Below are 18651 nucleotides of genomic sequence, written 5' to 3'. Positions count from 1 at the left end.
CTTTTCAGTGGCTTAGGCAGAGCAGCAAAAACATGCTTGTCTCATACCGAGGGATTTCATTTACAAAAGTAAAACCCGTTATTGTCCTCTTTCTCTGCAGCCTCCCAATGCATTTCTACTGCTTTTTCATAAAACACTGCTGCAAATAATCAAGCATGACCATTGACATCCACAAGATTGAGTTTTAGGAACCATTAAATGAGCTCGCCCTCGTGGGAAGGCTCCTGCTCAGGCTGCTCTAAAGGTAATTATTCAGCAATTCCTACCTGTGCTTTTACCTTGTCCCTATATAGTGTATGAATTTCATACACTGGTCAGGTCAACTTTTTTCCTCAAGAAAAGTCCAGCTATACATGTTTGATCTAGTACCTAAATTATAATGTTAATATACACACTGGCATTTCACCTGGTTCTACAGCAGAAGTGCTGATTAAAAGCGGTCTTAATTAAGGGTAGATCATAAATGATATTAAAAGAGAAAAATCTAGGAGAGGAAAAAAATCCTTAATAGGTGCCTAAATGAAAAAAAATTGATCTTTTCACAGATAAAGAGTTAAGACTGAAACATCTGAACCGCGTGCGCACACTGCTGAAGTACAAGGGCCTGGCAGGTCTCTGTCCTGAAAAACCAACAAGCCATAACGCTCTCAAGTCAGACTCTGAGAACTCACTGTAAATCCAAAGTCCACATCACCACACTATATGTCTTCTTCAATGTTCACTTGACTGTTAGTTAAAATAATTTTTGCCATTTGCCACCTGCACTGCCAGCTACAGAAAAGGGGGAGAACAGAACTACCAGTGGCTGTGTGGCGTATGAACATTGGCTATATTTGCTTACATATTTTTAAACAAATTCAAAGGCTGCTTCAGCTGCAATTCGAAGGTTGAGAATTATATGTGAAATTGTGCTATTATTGGTTTCATACAATAGACAGAGAGAAGGGAATTTAAAGCTGATTTAAGGAGACACTACACCAGCTTAAAAGCAGTTACTATGAGAGGAACAAAGGGAAAGAGGGAGGGAGGGAAGGAGAGGAAATGAAAAAAATAGAACTACATACTGTGAAATGAACAAGTTCAGCTAGAATGTTCATCAGGATTTGGAAAATCATAATGCCATCTGCTACTCTGGACCTCAGAACATCAGGGATCTCACGGGCCCAGACGCTTCCATTTCCAGGAGGAAGGAAGGAACTTAACACTCCCTGGAATGCTGCCTCCATTCTGGAATGGAGGCAACACCCCAGCCGACCAGTTTGGAATCTCTTTTGAGAACATTTGTACTGCTCACATATACATTTTCCCTGGTTTAGAGAAAATTAACGGCCGGCAAAATGATTACAGCAATTCAGCAGTGAAGCAGAGCAGTGTCCCAGCCCAAGCTGCTGGGTGACTGACCCTGGCATCCAACTTGGGCTCCGGGTGTGTAGGTCCCATCATGGTGGATTAAATGAGCATTGTCCTACGGCTGGGTAAGACTTCACAATAGAGCAACACATGTTAAATGACAGCAGCCAAAACTGGCCCCACCAGGCAACTGCCCATTCACAGACCGCTATTCACAGGCCTTCACCACCAAGAAATTAATTCATTAATAATACATCAGGCTTCGTGGATGACTCAAAGGAAATAACACAAAGCTACTTGTTCAATGACTGCCTAAAGATGCAGAATTTTTCCTGGTTAAAAAATCCCCACAAATCTAATTGATTTACTAAATCAAAATTATGGGGATGTTTATGTTAATATGTTGGTTAGTAAAAAAGAAGAAATGGATAAGGTCACTCAGTGCCACTTGGAAGTAATAAAAATACAGATTTCTTTCAGCAATAGTTAATACAATCTAATTTTACATAACTGTTTAAATATATATGTATTTTTACTTCAAGTGACTTTGTACACCCTTCAGACTACTAGGAGAAGATTTTCTTTGAACTTGTATCTTCTGTAACATTTTCTATTCACTTCTTTCTTACCCCTCCCTTCTGACAACTCATAAATATGAATTAAATATAATTATAAATGAACAGAACATTAACTTTTGGATTACTGCTGTGTTTTGGTAGAATGTTAACGCCATTTCTAAAGAAACAGTTATTACCAATAGAAAAAGTAATTACTAAAGGAATCCTGGCCTTAATGCTAACCTATTTTCAATTCTCAAACCAGCCAAACTGAATTAATTTAAACACGCTGGACTTTTCAAAGAAGGTATTCGATTTGTAAAGATTACCTTACATAAAAGGGGAGTATCAGTTTTCGGGATCCCAGCGATATATCCCCAACACTTTGAAACACAGGTCTAGTTGACGATACTGCTGAAGGACAGGATCACTGTGTGTATATACTTGTAATAACTTACTGAGTTTCTGAAGCCTTAGTCATTAACTAATATAAGCTGCAAGCACCATGAAATTCCACATCACAGAAACCTGTTTGTGGGAGTGGTTAGAGCTAGTCACTGTGGTTAGACACTGTGGGTTTGCAGGTCCTGTCTCCCTTTAGCCACCTGCAGTTATGTGCTGTGACAGGAATAGGCCATGCCATCCTTGGGATTCTGGGAATAGGAGGGAGTGGTGTTCCTTTTACTTCTTGCTAACTTCAGAAGCCAAAGTCATGGCAAAGTCTTTCAGGTAAAGATGAGTACATATTATTTCCTCTGAAGTTGGTTAATCCCACTTTTTTTTTTTTTCTAGACAGAGTCTTGCTCTGTCATCTAGGCTAGAGTGCAGTAGCGTGATCTTGGCTCACTGTAACTTCTGCCTCCCAGGTTCAAGCAATTCTCCCAACTCAGCCTCCCGAGTAGCTGGGAATACAGGCACGTGCCACCATGCCTGGCTAATCTTTGTATTTTTTGTAGAAATGGGGGGGGGTCTCACCATGTTGCCCAGCTTGGTCTGGAACTCCTGAGCTCAAGCGATCTGCCTGCCTTGGCCTCCCAAAGTGCTAGGATTACAGGTATGAGCCACAGCGCCTGACCTAATCCTGCTTTTGAATTTCAGAGAGGTACTATTAGGCAATCATTCTTACCCCCAGCACTGGCCATTTTCATAGCCCAGTGGCTTCTCAGGCAACCTGCCTAGGAATGAGTGATTCTACATCATGAATGAATTTTTTTAAGATAACACGTTTAAGAGCCAAACTTACTGTATTTCAACAGCAAACTTTCTAAAAGGAGTCATGCTCCTCACTGCCAAATTAAACAGAGTACACCGAATAGAATTCAATTAACTGAAACATATGGGGTCATTCATATAAACAGCAAAACTGAACTGTGCTGCAGAATACCTATGCCCTTTGAGCATGTCTACAATACTAAGTTGTCTTCTTTCATAGCTTTATAAAAAACCTCTTTCTTTGATGCCAAAATGTTCAGTGGTCACTTTTGCTTTCAACGAATCCATGCCAGTATAACAGAAGGAGCCTTCCCTTTGATTGTCAGTCAGTTTCCTTGTTGGTAAAATGGAGTTTGTGGGGAAAGCATGTGACATGGGGAAACACTGTAAACCATAAAGGTTAAGGCTTAGACTTCTGAATTCTGGTCAAGGACCATATCTATTAGCTAAACACCTCCTCATCATATATTCTCTGTCACTTTTTGGATGTGTATTTCTGAAGTCTTGAAAAAAACAGGTGTTGAGATTGATGCATAAATGTCATTTCATGAATATTCACAAGAGCCTACAGGATGTTAGGTGCAGTACTAGAAAGATAGAAATTAAAAATTTAGGGCCGGGCGCGGTGGCTCAAGCCTGTAATCCCAGCACTTTGGGAGGCCGAGGCGGGTGGATCACGAGGTCAAGAGATCGAGACCATCCTGGTCAACATGGTGAAACCCCGTCTCTACTAAAAAACTACAAAAAATTAGCTGGGCATGGTGGCACGTGCCTGTAATCCCAGCTACTCAGGAGGCTGAGGCAGGAGAATTGCCTGAACCCAGGAGGCGGAGGTTGCGGTGAGCTGAGATCGCGCCATTGCACTCCAGCCTGGGTAACATGAGCGAAACTCCGTCTCAAAAAAAAAAAAAAAGAAATTAAAAATTTAGGCTGGGCACAGTGGCTAACACCTGTAATGCACTTTGGGAGGCTGAGACAGGTGGATCACGAGGTCAGGGGTTTGAGACCAGCCTGGCTAACATGGTAAAATCCTATCTCTACTAAAAATACAAAAAATAAATACATACATAAATAAAATAGCTGGATGTGGTGGTGGATGCCTGTAATCCTAGCTACTTGGGAGGCTGAGGCAGGAGAATCGCTTGAACCCGGGAGGCAGAGGATGCAGTCAGCTGAGATCACGCCACTGCACTCCAGCCCAGGTGACAGTGCAAGACTCAAAAAACAAAACAAAACAAAACAAAAACAAACAAAGAAATAAAAAGTCTGGGAACTTAAGAATCTAGTGGTCAAACTCATAATTGGATCTGGAACAGGAATGAATATGGTTTTGAATGAGGTGCTTGGTGATCTCCCATGAACAGAATCATCCCTTGAACATGCCTCTCTTTCAGCGTGCCCCATCTCAGGAGGGTACCACCACGCACCTGACTGCCCAAACCCTGTACTTCATCCCTGACCCTATCGCCCTACCCTCCATTATATCCAGTTACTCACCAAATGCAGTTAGTTCTATCTCCTAAATGCCCTTCAAACATGCTAAGGCTGTCCTGATTAAACCCCTCCAATTTCTGATCAGAGCTACAACTTCAATGTCCTTTCCAATCCATCTTCCATAGCCCTGCCACAGTGATTTTTCTAAAACACAAATCTGGCTATGTTGATCCCTTGCTTAAAACTCTTTCAGTCTCCCCATCCTCCCTCCGGCACAAATATCTCTAAGCATGGGATATAAAGATTCTTCAAAATGTGGCCCTTGGTTCATCTCATAATACTTGCCCAAGCACCCCTGCCATACCGAACCCCCTGCAGGGGCCTCAGAGATCTCCAAAGCTAACTCTTGCTGGCTATCCTTCTGCCTCCTTTCCTCTGCAGAGCTTCCCTGGTAGCCCCTATCTCCACCCCTGAGTTCTCTCCTCAGGTGTTTCCCCAGCACCTTGTCCACACTTTAATGATAGAATTTACATGGCTACAAACATGATTAAATAACATATTATAAATACCCGTCTATGTGAGTGGTGAAAATGATGGTCATTGTGGTCCTCTGAGAGCCCGGGCCATCAAGTCTCATACCACTTACACTACCTGCAGTTCAGTGATCTGTATATATGACTGTTACTTGTCTGCCTCCCTGACTAGAGTAGCCGCTCTTTAACAGAGGCAAGAGCATCTTATTCATTCTCCATCCCCAGTACCTAGCTCTGGGATTAACACAGGTTTACAGAATGACTGTTTGGGCTATCATCAGTGGTTTTCAAACCATAATCTATGGAACTCTCATTTCTTTTCTGCAGGTGCTGTGGGAAAGGGCGTGGAGATCTAAAACTCTCATCCTCTGACCAAGCCAAAATAGCTTCATGTTCATCTATTTTATAGGTTGGGTTTTTGAGCAACATAAAGACATCCAGGGCTTTTAGAAATGTGTGAAAATCAACTACTGTATCAATGGGAAGATATAATCTGATTTAAAAATGTCTTTTAGAAATACTATTATTTATGTAAATAAAAACCACAGTGAAATGTCACCTCACATTTTGTTAGGATGGCTATTATAAAAAAGTCAAAAGGCAATTAGGGATGGTAAGGATGTGGAGAAAAGGGAACCCTTATACACTATTCACGGGAATGTAAATTGGTACAGCCATTATGGAAAACGGCATGGGGGATGTTCCTCCAAAAACTAAAAATAGAACTACACTATGATTCAGCAATCCAACCTCTGGGTATATATCTAAAGGAAATAAAATCACTATCCTGAAGAGATATCTGCACTGCCATGTTCACTGCAGCATTATTCACAATAGCCAAGATATGAAAACAACCAAAGGATGAGTCAACAGATGAATAAAGAAAATGTGGTGTGCAGACACACACCCATACACATCAAAATGGAATCTTATTCAGCCTTCAAAAAGGAAATCCTGTCATTTGCAACAGCATAAGAACCTGATGGTTCAGACACCTGAATATAAGTCAAGTAAGTCAGACACAGAAAGACAAAAACTGCATGATCTCATTTAATATGTGGAATCTAAAATAGCTGAACTCATAGTAGCAAAGCAGAAGAGTGGTTACCAGGGGCTTGGAGGCTGGGGGAAATGGGGAGGTGTTAGTCAAAGGGTACGAACTTACTTTTATAAGATAAATATAGCATGGTGATTATAGTTAATAATGCTATATTATATATTTAAAATTTGCCAAAGGAGATCATAAGGTTATCACCATACACACACACACACACACACACACACACACAGTAACTGGGTGTGGGGTTGGATATAGTAGCTTGATTGTGGTAGTATATGTTTATCAAAACATCACATTGTACACCTTAAATATATATACTTTCTATTTGTTCATTGTACCTCAGTGAAGCTGGGAAAAACACAACTTTCACATTCCACAAGGCACAAATGTATTCAAAACTTAAGCGTATCTTATTTCTTTCTTCCTATTCTTGATCAAAGAAAGCAGCATAAGAAAAGGGTGAGAAGGCCGGGTGCGGTGTCTCACACCTGTAATCCCAGCACTGCGGGAGGCCAGGCGAGTGGATCACCTGAGGTCAGGAATTTGAGACCAGCCTGACCGATATGATAAAACCCCATCTCTACTAAACATACAAAAATTAGCCAGGCATGATGGCATGTGCCTGTAATCCCAGCTACTCAGCACGAGAATCGCCTGAACCTGGGAGGCAGAGGTCGCAGTGAGCCAAGATCGCGCCACTGCACTCCAGCCTGGGCAACAAGAGCAAAACTTCATCTCAAAAGAAAGAAAAAGAAGAGGGTGAGAGAGAGAGAGAGAAAATACTGCCATATAAGGGCAGACTCCTTCAATCAGGAACAGGTGGTTTATCCTAGAGTTCATTTGGAATGCGCATGATACTCAAAACATAGTGTCCCTCCTAAGAATACTGTAACAATGCCAGGGTTCTGGGCCAACAGACAGGGAGGACTGTGGCAAGCCACAGCTCTAGGAAGAGAGCCTTTGTGCCCTAGTGTGGCGGAGAGATGCTGGCTTTCTCCATTAGGTGTGTAGCTGAAAAATGGGGGTCAACAGGAATGCCACAGTGAGGATGACAATGAAAGAGGCTGGCCAGCTGAGTCATGAGCAAAACAAGTGGGGGCATCCTTGCTGTGGGGCCTGGCCTGGGATCTCTCAGGATGAGAAGGACTAACGTGGATTTGCTTAAGATGGGAACAGACTTTCTTGGCAAAAACCCATGAATTTAATAGCTCATCATTACAAAAATCCCACTTATAAAAGTCTATGTCTTCTGCAAGTTCTTATGACTCTATTTAACCGTAAAACTTAATGAAGACATAAGAGAGCCTCTGCTATTTACTTATCTGCCTGACTGGCATATGCACGCCATTATGGTGGTACTAATAAGAATCATTATGAATAGGGACAACCATCTACCCCACCAAACACCTGGACTCACAAGAGGCCTCACATGGACTCTTCACTTGGATGTGGCTCCCCTGATGCTTTCTAGAAATGCTAGTGAAGATTACCAGCGGTGGAAGGAGGCACTGTTTGATGCCGGCCCAGCCCGGATGCTCTGTGAGGGGATGGAGGTTAATCACACGCCTAGACTTCTACCCATGCCAGTCAGGCAGACTAAGAGGCAGCTAACATTTCTGTTCTAGAAGAGGGTGACACTGAACAAAAGGGGATGAGACAATGGAGGACTGGGAAAAGGAAGAGAAAAATGAGGGAGAGCCTGCTTTACAACCACATTATTAAAAAGCTTCTAAATGCCAGGTGCGGTTGGTTCACACCTGTAATCCCAGCACTTTGGGAGGCTGAGGTGGGCAGATCATATGAGGTCAGGCGTTCGAGACCAGCCTGGCCAACATGGTGAAACCCTGTTTCTACTAAAAATAAAAAAAAAAAAAAAAAAAAAAATTAGCCGGAGGTGGTGTGCACACCTGTAATCCTAGCTACTCAGGAGTCTGAGGTGGGAGGATGGCATGAACCTGGGAGGCAGAGGTTGCAGTAAGCCAAGATCATGCCACTGCACACTCTAGCCTGGGTGACAGTGCAAGACTCTGAATGAATGAATGAATGAATGAATAGCTTCTAACTTCTCCCTCAGTCTCATTTCTCCTACTGCTCACCTCAACAGAACTGTCTTAGAAAAAATACCACAGATCTCAACATGTCAAACCTTCCAAGCATCTCTCTTGGCTACAGGGTAACATCTAAGCTTCTTGGTACAGTATTTGAGGTGCTTCCTGTATTTTTTTCTAGCTTCACTGTGGGCCAACCATTAGTCTTGAAAGCCACCTCACACTTAGACACCTACGGTTGTGTTCCTCCCTCTGCTGGGACAACCTCCCCATTTTCATTTTGTGCATATCAAGGTATTTCTAAAGCCCAGCTCGAATATCACCTCTTCTCTCATGCTTTGTTACCTTCCCATACCTTCCAACCTTGCACAGCGCTGTTTACATAGCTTTATTATAGTTTTTAACATAATGAATCAAATCTAGTTCATGAGTTTGTCTTTCACTAGATTATGAAGTCATCTAGCACAGGAATTTTATCCCAGGACTTCGTAGAGATCACGGCCCAAGCAGGAGCTCAGTAAATGTTCCCTGAAGTAAATAAAAACACAAATTTTTCTAGCTGCGGTAGTCTTCTACAACATGGAATGTGGTTGAAGTGTGTCTTCTCTTTTCTTCTGCTGAAGCCCATCCTATCCAGCTGAGAAGCTAAACACAGAGGCCATCACAGAGAAAGTCTCTGCTTTCTATTTCTCTTTGACATTTAAATTTTAAATACAATTCACAAAAAATACAATTTACTCTTTTAAAGTAACAACCCAGTTGCAAAATATTTCTAGTACCCTAAAAAAAACAGAAAAAAACCTTGCACCTTTGACAGTCATTCTCAATTCCCTTCTGCCCCCAGTCCCTGGCAATCAATCACTAACTCATCAGCTTCCTGTCTCTATGGGCTTCCCTATCGTGGACATTTCATAGACTATGTGGCTTTTTGTGTCTGGTTTCTTTCATTTAGCATGTTTTCAAGGTACATCCATATTGCAGTATTTATCAGTACTTCATTCCTATTTATGGCTGAATAATAGTCCAATGTGAACTTTTGGATTCTGTCTACGTTTGGGTTATTATGAATAATGCTGCTATGAACGTTCATGTATGTTTCTATGTGGACATATGTTTTCCATACTTTAGGAGGGGAATTGCTGGGTCATATAATTGTTCTATGTTTAGCTTTTTGATGAATGGTCGAACTGTATTCCACAGCAACTGTGGAACCATTTTACATTCCCACGAGCAACTTATGTGGGTTCCAATTTCCCTACATTCTTGTCACCACTTATTTCCTGGTTTTTTCTTTTTCTTTTTTTTTAATTACAGCCATCCTAGTGGGCATGAAGTAGTCTCTCATTCTGGTGTTGATCTACATTTCCTTAATTAATTGTTGAGCATATTTTCATATGCTTATCGACCACTTGTATATCTTCTTCAGAGAAACATATATTTAAATCCTCTCCCCATTTTAAAATTCGGCTATTTGTCTTTTTATCAGTGAGCTATAAGAGTTCTTTATGTATTCTGAATAGCAGGCCTTTATCACATACATGATTTGCAAATATTTTCTCCATTCTGTGGATTGTCTTTTCACTGTCTTGATAGTGTCCTTTGACACACAAAAGTTTTAAATTTTGAAAAAGCCCACCTTTTGTTTTGTTTGCATATGCGCTTGATGTCATAGCTAAGAAACCATTGCTAAACTAAGGTCACGGAGATTTACATCTATGTTTCCTTTTGAGAGTTTCACAGTTTTTACTCTTATATTTAAGTCTTTGATTTACTTTTAATTTTTGTGTATGATGCAAGGTAAAGGTCCAAATTCATTCTTGCATATGGATATCCAGTGGTCCCAGCACCATTTGTTGAAAAGACGATTCTTTTGCCACAGAATGGTCTTGGCATCCTTATTAGAAAACAATTGACCATGCATATATGGGTTAATTTCTGGACTCTGAATTCTATTCCATATGTCTATCCTATACCACTACCATACTACCTTGATCAGTGTAATTCTGCAATAAGTTTTGAAATCAGAAAGTGTAAAATCTGCAACACTGTTTTATTTTTCCTTCAATGATTGTTTTGGCTATTCTGAGTCCCCTGCATTTCCATAGGAATTTTAGGATTAGTTTATCCATTTCTGCAAAAAAGCCTACTGGAGTTTTAATACGAATTACACTGAGTCTGGAGATCAATTTTGAGAGTACTTTCATCGTAATGATACTAAGTCTCACTTCATGAACATAAAATGTCTTTCCAATTCTTTTGTTTTTCAGAGGGAGTCTTGTTCTGTCGCCCACGCTAGAATGTGGTGGCGTGATCTCTGCTCACTGTAACCTCTGCCTCCTGGGTTCAAGTGATTTTCCTGCCTCAGCCTCCCGAGTAGCAGGGATTACAGGTGTCCACCACCCTGCCTGGCTAATTTTTGTAATTTTAATAGAGACAGGGTTTCGCTGTTTTGGCCAGGCTGGTCTCAAACTCCTGATCTCACATGATCCATCTGCCTTGGCCTCCCAAAGTGCTGGGATTACAGGTGTGAGCCACCGTGCCTGGTCTTTCCATTTATTTCAGTGATGCTTTGTAGTTTTTGGTGTACAAAACTTTCTTTTGTTAGATTTATTCCTAAGTACTTTATTCTTTGTGATTATAATTCGTGATTTATGTATGTATGTATGTATTTATTTATTTATTTTGAGGTAGGATCTCACGGTCACTCACGCTAGAGTGCAGCGATACCATCATGGCTCACCGAAGTAGCCTCAACCTTCTGGGCTCAAGTGATTCTCCTACCTCAGCTTCCCCAGTAGTTAGAACCACAGGTGCATGCCACCATGTCTGGCTAATTTTTTTATTTTTTGGAGACGAGGTCTTGCTGTGTTGCCTCACGCTGGTCTTGAATCCTTCTGCCATGGCCTCCCTAAGTGCTGGGATTGCAAGCGTGAACCACCGTATTTGACTATATATACCACCTTGGGTAGTACATATATGGGTAGTATATGATTTCAGATGGTACCTTTTAGTTTTGGTAAGGTCACTGTCGGGAGTGCAAAGATCAAAGACAGGCCAGGCGCAGTGGCTCACGCAGGTAATCCCAGCACTTTGGGAGGCCAAGGCAAGAGAATCACTTGAAGTCAGGAGTTCGAGACCAGCCTGGCCAACATAGTGAAACCCCATCTCTATTAATAACACAAAAAATTAGCCAGGTGTGGTGGCATGTGCCTATAGTCCCAGCTACTTTGGAAGCTGACACAGGAGAATCGATTGAACCTGGGAGACGGAGGTTGCAGTGAGCAGAGATCTTGCCACTGCACTCCAGCCTGGGCAATAAGAGCAAAACTCCATCTCAAAAAAAAAGATGGAAGACAGATGGTCAGATTATTGAGACAAAAGGTAGTCACTGACAAGAATGAGGAGTGCCCACAAAAAACAGTGGCAATCACAAGAGGGTACAGGAAAAGCACCACGCAGAGCAGCACAGTTACTACAAATGGCTGTATACACTTCAAGAGGCCCACCAATATCACTGTCGATGCCAAATACTCTGGCAAAATGGTTGGTAAAATTCAGTGAAAGAACAAGGTAAACCTCATACAATTTTACAGCCCTGGAGGGTATCAATACATCAAAGTTTAAGTTCAGTACCATGTTCAGAACAAGGGCCTAAGTCACTGAGAAAAGGTTAAATGATATTCACCACACTCCGCCAACAGGCTGCCAAAAACAAATAGATTTTAGAAACACTTCTTTCTAAAAATGCAAATTTTCTCATAGCTGTCAGAATTTAAAGTAATAAATTTCAGTTATTTGGACAACAGGGGCCAACTTATCTCCCAAATATATCAGATGGCTAAGGCATCAGGTACACATAAACACACATCACTTACAAGAACCAAAGCACTTTACAATGCAGGTATTCAGGGACTGAGGGAGGACCTGATTACATAAGGACCTTAAGGGATGTTCTGTTGAGAAGCAACTCTGAGGCACCAGATGATGTCTTTAAGCTATCACTTACACCTGAGCTAGCCGGCGCAAATTCAGAGAAACGCCACCCACCAAAATTTAATTGGACCACCCAGATTTCTGATTGGAGCTCAATTTTCCTGTTACCTTGGCTACCTTCCCAGTTCCTGATCTGTGGTCTGAGTTTCATGGTCATGATTCTTACTCCTGTTTAGTTTTTGGTGTCTTCTGTTTGGACATCTGGTTGCTAACACTGGCTTTGTTCCATGATTCCACCTCCTGACTCCCAGACTGGCTCTAACATTCATCTCTGGCCACTCCGGGACTGGCTCTTGCCCACCTTAGTGGTGTTTTACTACATCTTCGCTCTTCGCCCGGCCACAACAGGAGGTCAAGCTGAATTCACACAGTAAGAAAATATGTTACACTGGGCTTTGCAATAGCTATTTTGTACATGATGCCAATATACCCATCTTGTCTGAATTAAGCTCCCTCAGGAGAAGTACTTTTTGATCTGACTTTTCTCTAACAGGCAATAGTATTCTAGCATCAGATACCCATTTCACAATGGGGTAAATCCTGCTCCCAAGCAGTAAAAAACTCAAATCTTGACTGGGCATATTCATTCACAAATAAAAGGCCCAAAAGTCAGATGCAAATGAAGATGGCTAGCTAACTGCCCTTTGGGAACTAAAGGGGAAGACTTAGACTTAGCAAGCAGTTAGGGAAGTTTGAGAAGTGGTTCTCAAACTTTAATGTGCAGAGAGTTACCTGGGAAGCTAGTAGACTCTAGGCTGGATCCCTAGAAAGTCTAATTCATTGATCTGAGCCCAGGAATTTGCATTATCACAAAAGCCTTAGGCAATTCTGATGCAGTCAGTCCTTGGACCACCCTATGAGCAACACTGCATGACAGCAATGAGAACTCTGACAGACATACAGGACAAGCGCAGTAAGCACAGGACCCCACCAATCCTTCCTCTCCGAGATGCTGTAATTCATCTTGTCTAAGGCAGGTCATTTGGCCAACCCTTTCCTAATACTTTTATTGTAGAATATCAGCTCAGTTCCAAGATCATCTTGGCAATGTTCATTTCCCAAGTTTCCACAATGAAGATGGTTTTAGAGTAAATAGGAATAGATGTTGAAGTTACATTTTTCTCTTGACTAAGGAAGAAATGCTATGAAGAAACATATGCCATTTAAGTTACATATTATTGTACTTCATCAATCTTCATCCCTTAAATACAACATCTCCCTATGGTAATTTCAAAAGTCTCATGATTTTGCTCAAATTAAACGAGTAAGATATTTAAAATTGAATAGCAATCACTGCTACTTTAAATAAGGAATGAAAACATCTATTTGATGCAGAAAATCTTCAGATGAGCTGTCCGGAAACACACATAGTATTGGTGAGGAATGTCTTTACCTGGATGTTCTTCTGATGCCCAGGAGCCTGACAGACCAACGGTAGAGCCCAGGAAACACAGGAGGCTGTGCATGAAGCTGGGTAGGCAAGTTTCCCCAGGCACTTCCCCAAGCAAAACTGGAGGGGGACCTCAGGAAAACTAGTTAAACTGGGAGGATTCTGATGGGGATAGTATGTTTTGGAACCTAAGATGACAGAGGATATTGATGAGCTATTAGATCCAGGGGGTCTGTCTGATATTAGAGATAATGGAGCCTCCATTTGTTTCAGGACGATGCCTTCATTTTTACATCAACATGGTTTATGGCTTGCGTGGGATATATGGACTGACTGATGTAACCATTAAGGACGTTGGAGCCCCACTCTTACTATTATTGTGGTATGTGTGTGTATTTGTTTTTTTCCTAGGAGGATCTTTATTTTTTCTCCCAAATCTCATAACTGGTTATGCAGATGTTTAATTGAGAGGAATAATTATGAATTACAATTTTTTTCTTTCAAACTTTCCTATCTGACTCATTTATTGCCTTCCCTCTCTAATTATAAGTGTTTTAAATATTATACAATTAAAGTGTAAAAAAATAAACATTGCTAGTAGGCAAAAAAGCTCAGTTTTTAAAGAAAATGTTAATGTTTCTTGAGAGCCTTGTGTATTACAAGACTGATGATCTATGGAAAAAGGGAATTTAAAGTCAGAATAAGAAGTAGACAAAGTTGGTTACGAGAGAAAGGCGGGTAGATTGGCACCATGAAGGCAAAGGAACAGTGGAACTCAATAAATAAGGATGATCAGAGGTAAGCTCAATTAAAATGTGAGAATACAGGTTTTCAGCTACTAGAATACACAAGATGTTAGGGGCATATTCTGAGAAAAATGCCTAATTAGGAAATTAAAGCTGAACCGTTGACCAAGAGCTTTTGAACCCTTTTATCACCCTGATATGCTTTGGGTAAATAACTCAAGGCAGGCAAATTTCACCCAGCTTATGCTTGATGTTCAACTCTGACCCTTGCCTTCTGAATGACTTTAAATATCTGTTGAAGAAAAAAATGATACCATTTAAATTTCCAGCTCCATCCCCATCTGGCCATGGAGAAGGTCAATTAATATTACTGCGTTCTGTCTTCAGGGCGTCTGATACCCCCGAGGACCAGCCTGCGGGACAGTCTGTTTTTGCAGGGTTTCTTGGCCAGAATCAGAAGAGCGGGATTCGGGACAAGGCCAGTTCACGTAACACAGCTCAGATCCATACAACACAACTTGCTCTAAGGATGTTGGGCATTGTGCTTCATTAGGAAACAAAATATAAGCTTTCCACACCATTAGGAATGACTTTAGGAGTGAAAGCACATAAGACGATGCCTCACCTCATCAACAATGCACTGCAGAAGCTGGAGAGGCTGCAATGGAAAAGAAGAGAGGAAAAAGTATTAGCCTCTATGCAATATCTTTACAGTGGAGTGGAAAGAAAAAATCATTAATGCAATAAAATATAGCAAGATTAATCAACAACAGCAAACTCTTATAAAAACATTGATGCTCAGGATGTTCTATTATTTCTAATGGTACCTAATCTAATACAGGCAGTTAAAGGTTTGCATTTTCTTCAAAATGCAATTTGCTAAGTTTAAAACAAGGCATTCAAGCATGCAAAGGAAGCAGCCATCAGGAAAAAGAAAAGTGAATTTTTTTCTGAACTCATAAAGCTTACCATTAAAGATCCCTGGTTTTTCTGAATCTGAAAAAAGGCAATATGTAATTAGCATGTCATAATCAAAATGACTCACTTGGACACATTATGATCACTGAGAGAAAATTATTGCATTGCTGGTGGCAATTTGTGGGCATGTGTTAACACAATTTACATAATGAAAATACACAAATGTTAATAGCTCGCTTCTCATTTATAGGCGAAAGTCAGCAGAATGTTAATTTCACACAACACTTTTTAGTACCCTCCAGGTTGTATTAGAATAGGGAGAAAAACCATAATCCATTTCAGAAGGCTGTTTACGATTCAGATATAAATAATGTTTTATATTGCTAGATTGTGAACACTGGGCTTAATGTTGCAATCATTGCTAATGTTATGAAGCTCACTCTTTTTAAATTAAAAACCGATTTATTTAAAATTGAAATTAAATCATAGTCAGAAATTAGAATTTTGGATTCTTGCCAGTGTCTGTTCACAATCCCCTATTTTGTGAAGAAAACTTTAATTATGTGGTTGAAGTATTTGCCCCTAACTTAGGAGTGGGGTAACGACTCCACCTTTTACAAAGCTCCTTCAGCCTGTTTCCAGGGCAGCCACGCTCTCTGGGAAAATCAAATTCATGCAAGTTTTACACTGTTTTTTAGGGAATAAAAGCAGAGTCCAGTAAGAGTACGTTTCTGATCAACATTCTGAAGGCAGGCTGCTCACACATTTAACACTGATAAACTACATTTCTTAGAAAGCTACTAAAACGTGACACAAAAATTAATAAAACATCCTCTTAGTCATTAAAGTACTAAACACTTCAATGCTTCCCCATCCAGGAAAAATAAAGCCGACAGTTATTCCAAACTCAATGAAAATGAAACCCCAGGTACTGAATTTTCTAACAGAGAACTTTTCAGGAACCAAATACTATTACTGATGAGTCAACTGTTTTCTGAGATAAATGAGCTCCAACCAGCTGGTAAAATAAAGGGAAACTAGTCATAGTCCCTTACATGGTTTTTAAAGGTGCTTTAGAAAATTCTTCCCCAGATACACACTCATTTTATCTGCACAAGCATCCTGAGGTTGGCAGAGATGATCATCTTTACTCTATGATGGGAAAACTGGGTCTCTCAGAGGACAGGGTCCAGGCCTGAGGCCTCAGGGCCAGGCGGTGGTAGTGCTGGGGCTCCTCCCGAGCAGCTTTCCTTCCAGCATCTGTATTACACCTGCCTATGATCACAGAGTTAGTTGAAAACACCTGGATTTGCATACATTTATACTTGGTATGGTACTGTTGATAAACTATCAATTTTGACATGTTGGTTCCTGTCACCTAGACTGTGAGTATCTCAAGGGGTGCTGCTACGTTTATGCATTTCTTCTGCATCCATGTGGCTGATCAGCACACCCTTCCTCCTAGTGCTTGAATGGTTTAAAAGGTGTTTTCCCACGTATTTGTCAAATGAACATGGTGCCTACTCATTGCTCCTCTTAGTTTTTCATCACTTCCTCCCCAATCACTACTTTCAGAAACCTCTGTCCCAGGTTGACTGGCTTAGTCTCTGTTGATAGTTCCTGCTTCATGTTGTCCTGAATTACTGCTTGTTCTGGTTCCTCCAGTCCAGGAGTACTTCTAGACAAGATTCTGCAGGTAAAGATTTACACTACAAGGGGAGGCGGAGCTGTAACCCCCACCCTGAAGGGGTTAAGAATTTCATTAACAAGCCACACCACCTTTAAAAAAGTACTGAAAAGCCTAGATAACCTCTCCTGTGACATGAGATATCTACCGTGTTTATTTCTCAAGCACACACGATACTTTCCCCACCCCCACATTCCTAGTAAGATATATCTACTACAACAGCAGAGTTATTTGTAATGAACAGAGAATTAGAAACCCACTTCTGACATCAAAGAGAATGTGCTTCACAAATTTCTAAGAGTCGGGGGATGACAACATTCTCTGAGAACACGCGGCAAACATTCTAAGTGAGAGGTTTTGAAATGAATTCAGACATGGATTATGAAACATTGTTCCCAGTAATATATGAGTTAACTGGGGGGAGAATTAGTTAGTTAATTAATTAGAGGATTAGAGTTAGTTCCCAGTAACATATGAGTTAACTGAGGGGAGAACGGAATCAGATTAACTGAGGGGAGAACACTTCCTCATGACCTGAGGTCTTAAACAAGGTCTCTAGTTTGCCCTATTCTGCAGCTTAAAAGCTTGGTCTAAGACAACTTAAAATTGTACCATTTATGCTTGCTTTTTACTAAAAGAAAAACAGCAGTATCAAAGTCTTTTTTTAATAATCTTATAACTATACTGTTTTGCCCAGGTTTTTAAAGAGAGACGTTGTTATCGGGCTTTATTATACAGTTTTGATAGCAATGTATTATATGAAATCATATTCATAAATTTTATATTAAGGTAGCAGTGTCAGTACCTGAAATTGATTCAAAATGCTTAAGATACTCAATTACTTTTTAACAGTTACACAATGCAGTGACTTATATCTTCTATTTCACAAGAATTTGATGATGCAACATCACTGTAATTGATTCATTTTCTCAATTAAATAAAGCTACTGTGCTTTTCTTTACATGAATGCCACACAGACCACAGAGTTAGATCTATTATCTCCTTTTTCTGTCTCAGATATATTGCCATAAAGGCTGTATTCTGTTCCTCTGTTAATTTCATCAGAAAATCTACTGCCACAGTCATATTTTTAAAATTCTGAACTGCCATGTACTTGGCTGTATTTATATTAGGCATATTTTTCACTGTTAAACTCTTTGTTGTTTACCTTTTTCAAGATCACATTACTGTCTAGGCGCAGCAGCCATAAAACAGATCCAAACAGTCAACCTCCAGTCATTGCCTCTGCTTTTGCACACAGTTCACGAAAAAGTGAAGCCCCTAGTTTTATAGCACATTAAAAGTGGAACCAAGGGTCCTCAATATAAAATGCTGGCTTTGTGAATGCCTATCTTTATTCTGGGTCTGCCTTCCAAATGCTTAGCTGTGAGAGCAGAGTTCAGAGGAACACAATAATATTGTTAGGGCTGATGTACTGCCTGCACCTCACAACATACGAAACGCTGTTTGTAACTAACTTGTCCGAGCCCACACTCCTGCTTATACATTTTGGGTGTGTTGAGTGTTTTCTATGTCTAACTAGTACTTTGGGACAATGAGAGAGAGAACAATAATTGTTCCAGTCACACATTTGGTTAATCAGTCTCTAGAAGTAGTAGCATTTTGATAGATGAATTAGATGAACCTCTTCTCTTTTCTGGGCATAGATTTTTCTTGCATTAGCTGTTAGATCCAAGATTTAAAACCACACTACTGGGATAGT

At 40.6% G+C, this 18651-nt stretch overlaps 1 protein-coding gene across 4 annotated transcripts in view; it reads right to left on the bottom strand.

The window, feature by feature from the left end:
* The window catches only part of MAP2K5 (mitogen-activated protein kinase kinase 5), a 258213-nt gene that overhangs the window by 43854 nt on the left and 195708 nt on the right, over positions 1–18651 (bottom strand). For all 4 annotated transcript variants that reach the window (XM_017518933.2, XM_017518936.2, XM_017518941.2 and 1 more), the window contains 2 exons: positions 15293–15319; positions 14949–14981 (listed from right to left, as the gene is read on the bottom strand). In XM_017518933.2, the coding sequence (XP_017374422.1) occupies positions 14949–14981; positions 15293–15319 (60 nt within the window). The remainder of the gene's footprint in view (positions 1–14948; positions 14982–15292; positions 15320–18651) is intronic.

This window comes from Cebus imitator, unplaced genomic scaffold (genome assembly GCF_001604975.1).
Source record: "Cebus imitator isolate Cc_AM_T3 unplaced genomic scaffold, Cebus_imitator-1.0 Scaffold715, whole genome shotgun sequence".
Lineage (NCBI taxonomy): Eukaryota > Metazoa > Chordata > Mammalia > Primates > Cebidae > Cebus > Cebus imitator.
The sequence above is the reverse complement of the archived record's forward strand: the minus strand, read 5'-3'. Positions and strand labels throughout refer to the sequence as shown.